We start from the raw sequence: 14,164 nt of genomic DNA on the forward strand, positions 1-14,164 counted from the left end.
CTAAAGAGTGGAATGTAATGCTGGGCTTTGTTGAATGAATAGTGGCAGGTTCGGAGCGGGAGGGGCAGAGCATGCGCAGTAGGGAGTTGCGCTACCCTGCCCAGCACAGTGCTCTATAAATTCACGCACTGCATTCCACGGCAGGATGGCTCACTGTTAGACACTCGTTGCTGACACATGTGGCAGCTTGCAAGTTACTTGTTCTAATCCACGATGCCCATGGCGGGCCCCGGGGAACGTGGCCAACAGCGCAAATTACACCATTCATCATATTAACAGCATCGCCGCCGGCTCTGTGGCGAGAGAGGAGTGCACGCGAAAGTGGCGCGAGATTTTCGCTGAAAAGAGAAAGTAAGCGCGGGAAAGCCTGAGAGAGGGTAATTACGGTAGGTGACGGAGTAGGAGAAAAGTAGATATGTGGATGTGAAGGAAAGGATGCATACCATGGGAAACAGGAAAAAGTGAGTGACGGCACATAATATATAATAGGGTAGAAGAGAAGTTGAGTATTTAGCTAATATAAGGAAGAGAAGCTGAGGAGGAGGGAATAATCCAGAAGAGCACAAATACTTTAAAAAATATTGATCATTTAATTGGCAATATTTTTGTAATTATGTTTTAACCGATTCTATGTTAAGTAGGCTGATATCAAGTAAAGAGTCAAGCAGAACGGGCAGTCCCTCCGAACAACTCAGGCTTTTCATCCGCCTTAAGATTCTGTGCGGTACACACTTCAAGATCATCATCTGTCATGCTTGGCTTGGCGTAGAGTGCCTCTTGTGCCACACCAAAAAAACATTATCGAGCATGGCACCTTGGAGCCACGCAGCATCTTTTATGCAAGGTATGTACTCGACTCGAGTCTGTCTGTCTCACACTCCTCCAGTACAAATCCCTATGAACTGTCCAGGTCACACTAACTTACAAGACTTTCATTTTTATCCGGCGTGGGGTCAACATTGGGTGGATAAACCGAGGTGGAAGCACACTGTGAATGAAGGTGGTGGGCAGAAGTGGGCTCTGTGTAGACTTTTTATCTTTGAAGTGAACGATTGTGTAAATAATATGTAAAGCGTCTTATACCGTCGGGTCTAGGTAGCGCTGTATAAACTCTAAAATAAATAAATACATGAATCCTGAGGATGTGTGTGTTGGGACTGCCCACATTGTGTAGGCATTTCATGGTGACTTAAACAACACTAAGCTGTGTCAGTGGCGCTGAATGTGCATTAACCTTTAGAATTAAAATCCTGTGAAAGTTGATTGATGCTGTTTGGGCCACTTAGCTTCATAAGTACCGTTTGGCACCCTGCAAATGTTTGTGATAATGAAAGGTGAATAAATGTGGGATGCAGTCTTCTTCCTCTTTGCCAGTCTCTGCAATCACTCCCAATGCATCTTTTTTCTAGTAAATGAGCGCTTATTTCAACTGCATACTGTGTTCTTTGGAACTTAACTTATTACAAATGTTATTAAAAATGAACCAGGCTGACTGTTCCAAAGGTTGTGCAGTATAACGATAGCATTTCCTCACAGAACCTCACGCAAAGCCAATCCTAATCCTTTGTGCATCCATTGTGCAGCCAAACGGACAGTGGTGTATTTTTACGTAATATTCAGGTTAAAACAACCATCACAATGCAGCCGAGAGCTAGAGCTGTTCTCGCTCTTTGGCACTGCGGTGTGAAAATGGTGCTGTGCTCGCTATTTTACAAAAGAAAAATGCATACATCTACCCTTAAAAACATCTGTTTAATGGACAGAATTGCGTCAGCTTAATGTCTCTTCTAATGCAGTATTAATTCTAGATATTCACCTGAAAGTATAATGAAAGGAAAGGATTCACACAAACGTAAGTGCTGCGCTAGGGCACAGAGGAAAGTGGAGCAGGAGAAGTGGAGTGTTATTTTATAGTTTACAGGGCCTCTGACTCTGTGTGATGTCTTTATTTAAGGTCTGACAAATGGCTTGAATTTTACTGCTTGCATATGGAAGTAATAAACACACTGGTTTGCTAAAAGCAGCCTGCTTTCAAACAAAAGCAATACAATTCAAGCAATTGATGTATCAGGACATAAACAGCTGCATCCATTCTTTATATGCAATCATTTTAATGCGAACCCAGTCCACCAACCAAGTTCTGGGACGAGTTCAGAGGCCTTCAATGACATGGTTTCCCACTAAGTAGGCACAGGATGGAAGAAAGAATGTTTTGAGATCAGTGGGCTGTGGCATTCCATTCGGTTTTATACTGGTAGCAGGGAGTGGGCCATCCATCTCACAATCACTCTGTTGGGGTCATCCTTTGGATACTCTGGTGGGGGTATTTTCTTACGCCCATTTTTGTGGCACTACTCTGCCGCATCAGGAGTCTGACACAGGCCGCTCACCACCTGTAGCTCTGCTCAACTATCACAAAGCTAGCTTTTAATGTTCATTCATTGCTGTCTCACTGTGTCCACTCCAACAAATCACAATAGCTTGTATTTCCTCAGTATATTTAATTTCTAATGGTATATCAATAAAGAAATCTGGGAAGTACTTAGCACTGTTATCTCGAAGTCTGTTCTGAAGTTCTGTGGTTATACTTGATAAGCAGCTACCTACATTATCATACAAAGTCTCTTTAATGAAGTCATAGCTACACTTTCACAATTGCTTTATTAACCTTCTTGCTTTCTCAAATTTGCTTGAAAATGCACCATTTGCCTGCACTTTTTTCAATATTTTCTCAGGGGGGGAGAACCCCCCCTAATCCCAGTCAGGATCGCTGGCTACGCCAGCTTGCCACAGTGCACTCAAGACGCAACGTTTACGCCACACCACTTTCAAATGTCACCAGCCGCCACTGTCATCTGCATGTGCTGATTGACTGTAATCTGCCGACCACAGAAATGCATTGAATGCGGTTCGGTGACAGAACCGTAGGGAAGAAAAGGCAATTAAAGCCTACGAACGCAGACATTGTAGTTTACCTCAGATTACAAACAGATTCGCACCCCTGCTGACCCACGGGAACTCCGCCTTCCCGGCCACTTAATGCATGCAGCACAGCGGCATTACAATACAATTCTCATATTGGACGAAGGTTCTATATCGACGTGATTTGAAGGGGGGGAGGGGGCTGGACAGAAACACAGTGTAACCTACTTGTAGCGGTGTGAGTGGGAGGCATGGGTCCCACGACGAGTCGTGACTCAGCACTGTCCTGTGTCAGACAGTTCAGGTATAGTACTCTGTTGCTGATCAAAGAAAGGCCCCCCCCATTCCCCCGCCAACTACCGCCACAGCACAGCAGGGCCTCAAGGCTTAGACTAACCTGAACCGAGTGCGATCCACGAGGGCCTGTCATGGTGGCGTACATAACAATCAGGGATCACATGTTGTGAACCCTGATTGTTATGTACGCCACCATGACAGGCCCTCGTGGATCGCAGCGCACTCGAGTCACAGGTGACAAAACAGTGCCCCTATAATTAGGAGGTTGTTGTTGCAGTCAAGCACTCGCTTACCTTTCTCATTGTCACCTTAGTGTTGTGACTGTTGTCCACTCCTCCTCAACGTGGCTCCAGGATCTCCGACCAGGACTGCAGCCGTACATAGTTGCAGAGGCAGCATGCAAGAAACGATATAGCACGCAGCCACAAGAAGCCAAACTGAAACTAGAAAAAATATTGGATTTCCTCTTTGTACTCCTCCCCCAGATCCCAGCATCCAATCACTTGCAAAACAACAAGCAAGTTGCAACTGTTGCTGGGTCTGGTGGAGGAGGCAAAGGCCACTGCCACACCCCCACACATCTCTAAACCTCCCGGACTGCCCGCCCACAGCCATTGGGATTAATGGAAGGACTCCAACTCCTCCCTGGGCCAAGCTAATAACGCCCAAAATCAAGATGTTATTCTGGCAGTGAGATACAGGCTGCACCCACCAGTGTGTCGTCACTGCCCTGCTTTCTGGCTTCAGGTCACAGAAATCTTCGCCCAGCCAAAAGCATGCACTGAGCAAGGGCCATCCTTCCCCACCCCCATAAAAAAACATAGATTTGCACATGTTTATCACGAGCAGCCAGCCAGCACAATGTATTGCTGCTAGCTGCTCCGTGTTCCATCAGGCATTTTTGTTTAGTCCCCCAGGGTGGCAGGGCGACGCCCATCTCGCCCCTGTACACCAGCTGTCCCTGGAACCCACTAGTGTGTACTAAATTGTTAACGGTCACCCCGCTTCTGCTTTCCTGGTTCGCCATTTGTCCTCTTTAATGGGATTCCTTGCTCCCTCTGTCCACCCCATTACGAAACACAATGTAAACAATTACTGAGTCCTCTGTTCAAGAACCAGAAAAATAAGTCAACATCAGCACCCCCTCCTCTTCACCACCCACTGTGGCCCCATCATTGCCCTGTAATTGGAAAAACCACGTATTGCACAGATTGGGGCTACTAACACCCCAAAACACGCTGTACAAACTGGCTTCCTGTGGGTGTTCGCTGGCACTGCAGGGTTGACCCTGTCCGCTGTCATGATGGGCTCGGACGTGCTAGGACCTCGCAAGTCTGTGGATCGGAGATATGACAGGTTCTGCTTGTTGGACCCAGAATGCATGGCCTTAATCCGACCTTCACCTCTGACCCGGTTCAGCTTCCTGTGTCCAAGCCCCTTAGTTCATCACACACCTAGAACTTTAAGTAAAATGTGCAATTCAGTGCACTTTGCAACACAGTGGCGGCTTCTCCGTTATGGCAGAGGAGCGTCGCCTCCGCTGACAGCCAGCAGAGGCAAGGACATAAATGAAATGATAATAAAACATTTTTATTATCATTTTATTTGGCGTCCTGCAGGCTGCCTGCCAGCCAAGCTGAGGGAGGGGTGGGGACAGCCACAGTGACCCTGCAGCAAGCACCAGGGAGGAGGGGGGAGTGGTGGGCACTAAGTGCGCATGATGGTTTGGCCGGCGCCAGAGGGCTGGCCAACCCGTCATGCACAATAACCCTTTCTCCACCTAGCTGAGTTGTACAGCTGGGTGGAGATCAAACACAGGCCCAGTCAATGTCTGAGGGCTGAACCGAGCTGCTCAGACCAATTCCAGCGCTGCTCACATGCTGGTGAGCAGCACTGGGATTGGGAGCTGGGAGCCTGCGCAGTGTGCAGCAGTTCCTGGAAGGAGGCGAGGATTGGGAGGAAGGTGGCGGCCATCGGAGCAGGTAAGTGCTTTATTATTATTATTTTTTTATTCTGTCTTTTTTCTGTGTTTCCCCTCCCCCGCCCCACCACGTCACACTATTAGCAGCCGCTATTGCTTATTCTTTCTTGACATGCAAGCAGCAGCACATGGGTGTCTGTTAAGTTTGGAAGGCAGTATCTCCAGCGACTGCTTTGTCAAATGGCTGTGTGTGACTCCAATTGTCTTTGCTGTGGGGAAGTGCATCGATTGCGAGTCTGGGAAGAGTTGTGGCACATCCCCTTCTGGGTGCCTCAGCTCTCTTCCCTTCTTCAGTGTCTGTGGTGATATCCCCTTTCTCCTTCGGCAGTATGGAAGCGGGCCACGCCAGGGCTCACTCTACAGGCGGGTAGATGACAGGTGGTGTCCCTGCAGAAGCCGAGTCAGCTTTGTCTTTGTCCTTCCCAGCAGTATGCAGCATCAGGCTGAGATAGAGGACGAGTTTCATTTCTTGTACGCTAGTAGTAGTAACGCTTACGCTAGCTCTTCTTACTCCAAGAGTCCGAAGCAGCTCTCAGCAGCAGCGAGTGGCCTCAGCCAGTAGCTTTTACCGTCTTTGGGGTTCTATGCGAGCTGGGACGCCGGAGTTCCTATGTGCGGCAGGCCGGTCTTCTGTTCTTAAGTGATGGAGTCCCCACCGGTGGATCACTCATTGAGGGGTCCGCGCAGGAGAATCCTTATGATGTATTCCTTTCACTTTGTTTGGACTGGCTTTGGAGTGCTTCGGGGAGCTTCAAAGATGGAGCGGGTGATAATATAATATAACCCTGGATAGTAGCTTTTCAGGGATGCGCTCACCTTGTATACATTATAATAACCATGGTGCAGTCTCTGTAGATAGAATCCTACCCTTCACATTAAACTTGAGAGGTTTCTGCCATCTTGTGGACTAGAGTGGCAGTACTACATATTTTATTGCAGTGAATCATGCTGCAGAAAATGTGCTTTAGCTGAATATGTTTTCCTCGTCCTACACCTGCTAGGATTCAAAGTCCAATGTAAATTCATATGAGTTATCACAGTAGGCGGCCATAGTAATGAAGCTGCCAGCAATAATAACTAGGAAATTCGCTGAACCGCCATGGTCTATTTCTCTCCTTAGCCAACAAGCACCTGCGGTAATGGGTTTCAGAGTTACTCTGCCCAGTCAAAGAACTCTGTGACATTTGGCGGAGTTTTCCGGTTACTCTGCGGAACTCTGCGAGCTCCGCCTGGGAACATGGATCTGTGACTGTATACCGATGTGCAGTTAGGAAGCGGTGTGTTGTGGGCGTCCCTTTCAAATTGTTATTAGGTACCAGATGTATCAATGGTTTGACACCATAGTTCCATTACAAGCCATTCGAAAATTTACTGACTTCCAAGTTGGATTGGTATTTTATTCGCAAAAGTGGTCCCCTTTAAGCCCCTTCTTGTATGTAAATTGGGGAACATGACATGTTTCAATGGGAGTAGGCATGGGACCGGAGAATCATTACCAACGCTCACTAAAACATCTGAAAAATTAAAAACTTAAAAAGAAATAAAAGCAGCAGGAATAGTGATCTGCTGTCTGAGGCCAACTTCCCTCTGATTGTGGCTAATTAGGGTAAGTGGCAATTTGTGACCAACCTAATTAATATTAATTAGGTAGGTCGGACTGCCACCCAATCTGATTCTTTATTTTCTGAAGCAATCTATTCGTATGTAGGTTGGTTAGGAAAATATTTTAATGGTCTCAAAAACACTGGTCAAAAATGTTGACTTATTTTTGCGACCTGAACAATAGTACACCTGGCCCTTGATTCCACAGTCCCAGGATGATTAAAAGAGGGAGAAATGTACACATTTCAAGCAAACCTGTTGCAGACAACTGAAAACTGAATACGTCGCAGGACAATGCATCTAGTGATTAATGCTTGCAGAAGATGTGGGGTAGCCAGCTTTGCTGTCTGACCAATTTCTGCATTCAGACAGGGCAACCAATAACATCCCAGGAGACTGGGCATGAAACTGTAAGCGTTAAAGTGGCTTCCAAAGGAAAAATTTAGGAAAGAATATGAATAAATACAGGAATGTTGGTACCGTATGGATCTAACCCATTCAACTCCATTGATCATCCTCAAGAGAGGATACATACGTATAAATATAGAAAGACATACACTGTACAAATCAACACCAAACATGAGCAATTAATTTTGATAACATGTTTTTTAATACTAAATTAGAGACACTGGTGGTGGCTATGTATACAGGGTCAGAACAATCATACTCACTGATGTCTGCCATGCTGTTATTATATTCAAAGTCCATGTTATGCTATGTTAAGTGTTGCTTATAAAGCGTACTGACACCGAAGCTTCCTGGCGCTGGTAGACAGAACAGAGTGAGGGGGAGGTAGAGGAACAGAGTCTACGTGGGGGTGGGAAAGAGTTAAGTTTTTAGCATTTTCCTAAATTTAAGAAAAGAGGAGCAAGATTTGATAGAGGAAGGGAGGAGGTTCCAGAGCCCGGGGGCAAGGTGAGAGAACCGGCGTCCGCCGAATCTCTTAGTTTTGCTCCTGGGGGTGATCAGCAAGTCGCAGTGGGCAGATCGAAGATTAAGTGTGGGGCAGTAAGGGCGGATGGTAGATTTTAGGAAAGCAGGGGAGGGGCAATGAAGTGCCTTAAAGGTGAGTCAAGCCACCTTAAAGGCAGCCCTTCGCTCAACTGGGAGCCAATGCAGGTTCGTAAGCAAAGGTTTAGCTGATTGCCATCTGGGTGTTCCATGGATCAGGCGGGCAGCCTGGTTCTGTACCATAGCTGGTCCATAGCTACATAAGTATCATCAATCAGTGAAACTTCCACCTGGCCATGGATAAAGTGTCCATCAGAATCTCCATTGACTTAATGAAGGAGGCACTGTGAAAAAATGTGTGGGCCACGTCGGAATATTGTCGACATTTAGGTCTTGAAGGTCAACAGTGCGTGAGCATAATTGTCGGCATTTAGGTCTTGAAGGTCAACAGACAGTCTTACTTATGACAAAAGTATGGCACAACTTAAGCCATCTTAATTGAATCAAACTGGTATAACTTAAAACATTTAATGTAGAAAGGAACAAAATGAGGGGATTCAGTTTGTCATAAAAAAAATATGGTTAGTGATTATGGTTGGGATATATTTTAAGTGAGTTCTCTAATATCTTCCTCTTCAATTTCATTAAAACATTCTGACATGCAGACTGAAACATGCACTTTCAACACCAGCAGCAGTTTGCCAGTTAACTCCTGCTGATAAGCAGCTTTACTACAGTGTTCTAATGAGCAACTACAGTGCTAACATTCTGAATTCATGCCAAAAGTGTGGCACGTCTGAACACCATCTTGATGGAATCGAAGTGGAAAACTGAAAGCATTTTCTATGGAGGATACTGCAGTAAATGAGGATATTTGGGAGCTTCATAACAAATAAGTCTCCCAAGATGGACACGAGAAAAAAGAGCCCAAATATAACACAAATATCACCCAAATATAGCCTATGTATAGCCCAATAACAGAAGTGTGCAAAACACTAAATTCTTTAGTTTTTTTGCAGTTTTATATAGAGCAGACTTGACCCCAAGGTATTGGAGGGCTTTACATGAGCATCAATTGCATCACACAAGGACACATTCATTTTGGTTTTAGGCATGGGGAAATTAAGTGATTTGCCCAGAATCACAGGATGTCGAGCTGACCCCGAAACTGGTTCCCCCATTTTAAAGTCTGCAGCTCTGGCCATAATGTCACATTCCCTCTCTTAAGTGTAACATATAAAGTGATCTACTGGATAAAAATATATGAAGATAGCAAATTATTTAAAAGTGCTTTATCGCTATCTGAGAACTCAGAAAATATATCCTCATTTTAGTTGTTTAGAGCACTAACCATAATTTCTATGGGAATAAGACCTGCTCATAGAGAAGTGAGCAGGCGGGGCAGTGGCAGCACAACGGAACATGGAGGAGAGGAGAAAGGGGGCAGGGGCAACAAACCAGCCATGCAGGACAGGCAAGAGAGGCTTTGGAAATATAAAAGACCATTGAGGGCAGAAGGACGTGGCAGTACAACTATACATGCAAAAAGACCCAATTCAGGCAGGAGAGTTCCGAAGTTTTTAATCCCAAGGGGCTTTATTTTATTTGCCTCTTGCCTAAAACCTCCTCTTTTTCAATGTAAGTCAATTGGAAAAATCTATACCTCAGGTGTTTTTTAAAATCTAATTTTTACCAAGTTTAAAATGTGAACACGCCATGGAGGGCAACAGTGAGACTATAATGGCATACACACAGACAACGGGGCACAGAAGACAATGCATGTCAAGCGGGAGGGTTAGTGGCAGCACAACGGTCATGGTGGGTGAGAGGGAGGGGGCAGAGGCATGAGCAAAGGACCTTGGGGGACAGAAGGGAGGGGTGGGGGCTGGACACAGAAAAAGAGGGCATGGGAAGGGGCTTCTCACCAGACCACCCAGGACAGGCAATAGGAGCAGTTGCAGCAACAGAACATGAAGGGCAGAAGTGAGTAGCATCAAAATGGAACACGGAGGACAGGAGGGAGTAGATAGGGGCATATAACTTTGACAGGCAGGGTGGAGGTGGCAGGGACAGGCGGCAGCCATCTGACCCTGCTAGACAGGTAGGCGGGGCAGCAGCAGCACAACAGAACACTCAAGAGTAGATAGGAGTGGCAATGGCCGGCCCATGGAACATGATGGGCAAAAAGGAGGGAGCAGGGGCATGCACACAGACATCAGAGGGCAGAGGGAAGGATGAATGGGACAGCAAGATAAACACAGAGGCTAAGCAGGATGGCAATGATGAGGCATACATTTGGGCAAGAGGCGTGGGCAGCGACATCAAGCTAAATCAAGGGCATTGGCTGCACATAGGACTTGCAGGGTAGGAGGGAGAGGTTTGGTTCATGAACTCGTACAGCAGACGGTATGGAGGATGTGGATGGGGCAGCAAGCTAACTGTTTAGGACAACAATGACAACAGAGGGCTGTAATGAGGGAGCAGGGTCATGGACTTGGACAATATATAGCAAGGAGGAGGGGGAGCAGGAGCAGCAAGCTTGGGTGGGGGCAGCACAATGCCAGGCCAGGTCCTGCGTGTATACCCCCACCTCCACCCTTACTGTTCTTTGCAATGGGTATCCTAATTGATGCAACAAAAAAAAAACCTAGAAATTGTCTGGAAAAAACAAAGGTTACAGGGATGTTATAGTTTGGCTCAGATTCCATTCGTACAAAACCAGTCAAATTCAGCAGTTCTAGTTACCTAAACTAACTATAACTTATTCCCCCGCAATGCACTGCTTATGACCCGCAGATTTCATCACTCATGACATGTTCAGTGACATCACTCATGACATAATGACATCTCAAATGACATCACTGATGACATCATCCAGTGATTGTGAGTGTTTTCTAAAAGTATACGAGTGTTAAACGTCTATACTAAGGTACTACAAAAGTTACATTATTTTACTTTGTGTGCTACTAATGAGTGATAGTATGTCTAACATATATTATGCAAGTGGCTCTGTGACTGTATTTGTGTGTGAGTGGATGTTTGAGCGGCTGTATAGGTGGGTGAGTAGCTGTATGGGTGAATAAGTGGGTGTGTGAATAACTATGGGTTTGGGAGTGGCTGTGTGATTGGCTGTACTGGTGAGTGAGTGGGTGTGTGAGTGGCTGTATGGGTGAGTGAGTGGGTGTGTGTGGCTATATGTATGAGTGAGTGGTTGTGTGAGTGTCTGTATTGGTAAATGAGTGGTTGTATGCGAGGCTATGTGTGTGAGTGACTGTGAGAAGCTGTATGGGTCTGTGAGTGTATATGCAAGTGGTTGGGAGACTGACTGAGTAGCTGTTTGAGTGGGTGTTTGGTTAACTGATTGGTTGTATGAGTGGCTGTATTGGAGAGTCCGTGTCTATGTGAGTGACAGTATAGGTGAGTGACTACACATGTGAGTGCTTGAATGGGTGGGTGATTGAGTGGTTATATGGGTAAGTTAGTGGCTCTGTTGAGAGGCTGTATGGGTGAGTGGCTGGGTGTGAGTGGTTTTATGGGTGAATAAGTGGGTGTGTGAGTAGCTGGCTGTGTGCATGGCTGTATGGGTGAGTGAATGGCTGTGTGAGTAAGTATATGGGAAGTGAGAGGCTGTGTGGGTGAGTGAATGGCTCCATGGATCAGTGAGTGGGTGTGTGAGTGGCTGCATTTGTGTGTGAGTGGGTGTATGAGTGGTTGTGCAGGTGTGTGAGTGGATGTGTGAGTGGTTATGTAGATGATGTATCAGTGATGTCATTTGAGATGTCACTGACCATGTCATGAGTGATGTAACATGTGAGGTCATAAGCAGTGCATTGTGGGTACATAAGTTATAGTCAGCTCAGGTAACTATAGCTGCTGAATTTCATTGGTTTTGTATAAGTGAAATCTGAGCCTAACCATAACGTCCCTGTAACCTTTGTTTTTTTCGGGGAATATATATGGATACATATATATATATATATATATATATATATATAAATAAATAAAATCAATAAAAACACTATAAGCCTGCCAAGGGATCGGAATGAAGAAAACATGTACTCCAAGTGTTGTCAAGCGGTGTTGATTTGCGTTTCAGCGTTCTTAAACATCTTTGTCACACTCTGACCACAGTGCTAGTATGTGCAGTAAATTTTGACAAATGCCCACAATAGATATGGAGGAGATACTCGCCATAGTATTTATTGATATGGTTTTTGTGAATTGTTATTTCGGAAGCCTTTAGCACTTAACATTTAAAATGTTTGTAGTGAGCACATGCCTTTGGAAAGTCTATAATGCTACATCAATTCTGATGGCACAAGTGTGAATCATCTGATGATGCTGCACTCCTCTGATGTCAAAGACCTTCGATATGCACAGGACGGTGGAGCAGACTTCACCAACCAGTTGGATAAAACTGACATCCAGAACGACAGTCGGTGTTATACCCTAAAAGCTCGGCATCTCCTTCAGTGCCTGTTATAAGTGTTTAGTACTTCATATTTATTGCTTCACGCTGTACGATTAATTTTGTATCTTACCCTCTCTTGCTTTGCAATTTGAGTGACTCTTATTGTCTTCTTTCCTCAGAGCATTCCCATGGTTTGACCTGACAGTTGTGCAGAGCAAGGAAACTCCACTAAGTCGACTCCTAGCAAGCAGTCCTGAACTACGAGACACCCTCGCCCAGGTATACTGTGCCTTCTTTGGGGCCTCTTTGGAGAAACGTGGCGAGCATTGCCTCGTTGTCTCCTCAGGTACATAACAGGCTGCTTCAACGGCACAGAGCTGATGTCCACACTGGCTGCAAGAACTCTTCACCAGAAGAGAGTCAGAGAACCAGAGGGAGCAAAAATCCTATTTGAATGCTAGAGACACGCCGTAAAGACTTCTTTTTCATTCCAATGCCCACAGACTGCCGCACCAGCTTAGAAGTGAGGAGTGGTCAGTACTGATCAATGGCTTGTTCATGGTTATTAAGACCAACAGGACTAAGTCCAGGCCACACTTTCCAACTTTCCACATAAGATACATTTACAAATGATCTAAATTAAACTGTTACATAACTAGTGGGTTTCCTGAAAAGCTGGGTTGGATTGAACCCTTCTGAACCTCTGCTCTTACTCTGCCAGCCAATCAGACTTCCACAAGGTGTTATATGTTAATGACAGCATGCTCTATTAAAGCAAAGATGAGGCACACACCAGAAACATGGATACATTCATATAAAAGTATTTTCAGTTTTGATACATTTTAAGCCATCTTCACCAAATTAGAGAAATAAAGACTCCTTAAAAATGAAGGAATCGGAAAACAAAAAATTGAACGTTTATTTTCGTTTTATTGAGCCAGTGTCAACCTTTTTTTCTGCAGAGGCCCCTTACCTTCACCTTTCCCCCAGTTTCCACAAGGCTTAAGCCTTGCCGTACAGGCTCTCATTTAGCCCACAATACATTACTTTAGCTAAAGGTCTGCCATCTTAGTCTCTCCCAAATATCCCCAGCTCTGGCTGACTTTTGTTAATTATTCTTGTAATCCATAGGCAATTTTAGTGTGCGTCTCTGATGAACAGTTTGCTCTTTTGATATATAAAAGTGTTATGTTTGTTATGTTAAAATGGATTCGTAGAGCGCTCAGCTACTCAGCAGAGTGTCCCGGCACTGAGACAGAACGATACAGAGGCCAGAAAGGAAAACTTCGGTCCCAGGGTGAACGGCCATTATACTGTTTGTTGGAACAGCCAGGTTTTCAGTTGTTTCCTGAAAGCCAGTATATTCATGGCCTGCCTGAGCGGAAGAGGCAGCTTGTTCCAGGATCTAGCCACTTGCACTTGGAACGAACGTCCGCCGCAGCGGGTTCTGAGACACTTTGGAATGACAATTAGGTGTTGGTGTGCTGACCTAAGGGATCTGCCAGGCACATAATATGAGACTCTTCTGCGGATGTAATGCGCCCCCATGCCATGCAGAGCTTTGAAAGCCAGGACCAGTGCTTTGAAGAGTATTCTGCATCGGACAGGCAGCCAATGCAGATTCTTCAGGTGGTGGGAGATCCGGTCTCAAGGTCTGAGTCTCAAGACTGTCCTGGCTGCCGCGTTCTGTACGACTTGCAGTCTAGTCAGTATGAACTCTGGAAGGCCCAGATAGAGGACGTTGGCATAGTCCAATCTGGAGGTAATAAGGGCCTGAACGACCGTCTTTCTGTGAGAGGTCGGCAATAGGAAGAGAAACCTACGGAGCATTTTCAGGAGAACACAAGCATGTGTGTGTAATATTTGTGTATTTGTCATTCCCTTCACTTGTCGTTGGGTTGTCTTCCGGCCCTACTGTGCATAGTTCTGTCCCTGAATGTGCTCTGACTTTGAGCTCCCAGCCCCTCCGAACCTGTCTAAAGCTCTTATCAGCCATCTGA

At 45.6% G+C, this 14,164-nt stretch overlaps 1 protein-coding gene across 4 annotated transcripts in view; it reads left to right on the plus strand.

Annotated features, from left to right (window-relative positions):
- Positions 1-13,799, plus strand: part of NOXRED1 (NADP dependent oxidoreductase domain containing 1) — a 153,933-nt gene extending 140,134 nt beyond the window's left edge. For all 4 annotated transcript variants that reach the window (XM_085628060.1, XM_085628061.1, XM_085628062.1 and 1 more), the window contains one exon: positions 12,344-13,799. In XM_085628060.1, coding sequence (XP_085484186.1) covers positions 12,344-12,518 — 175 coding nt within the window. In that variant the 3' untranslated portion in view covers positions 12,519-13,799. The remainder of the gene's footprint in view (positions 1-12,343) is intronic.
- Positions 13,800-14,164: the final 365 nt, after the last annotated feature.

The sequence above is a fragment of the Triturus cristatus genome, chromosome 9, assembly GCF_964204655.1.
Source record: "Triturus cristatus chromosome 9, aTriCri1.1, whole genome shotgun sequence".
In the NCBI taxonomy this organism is placed as follows: Eukaryota; Metazoa; Chordata; class Amphibia; order Caudata; family Salamandridae; genus Triturus; species Triturus cristatus.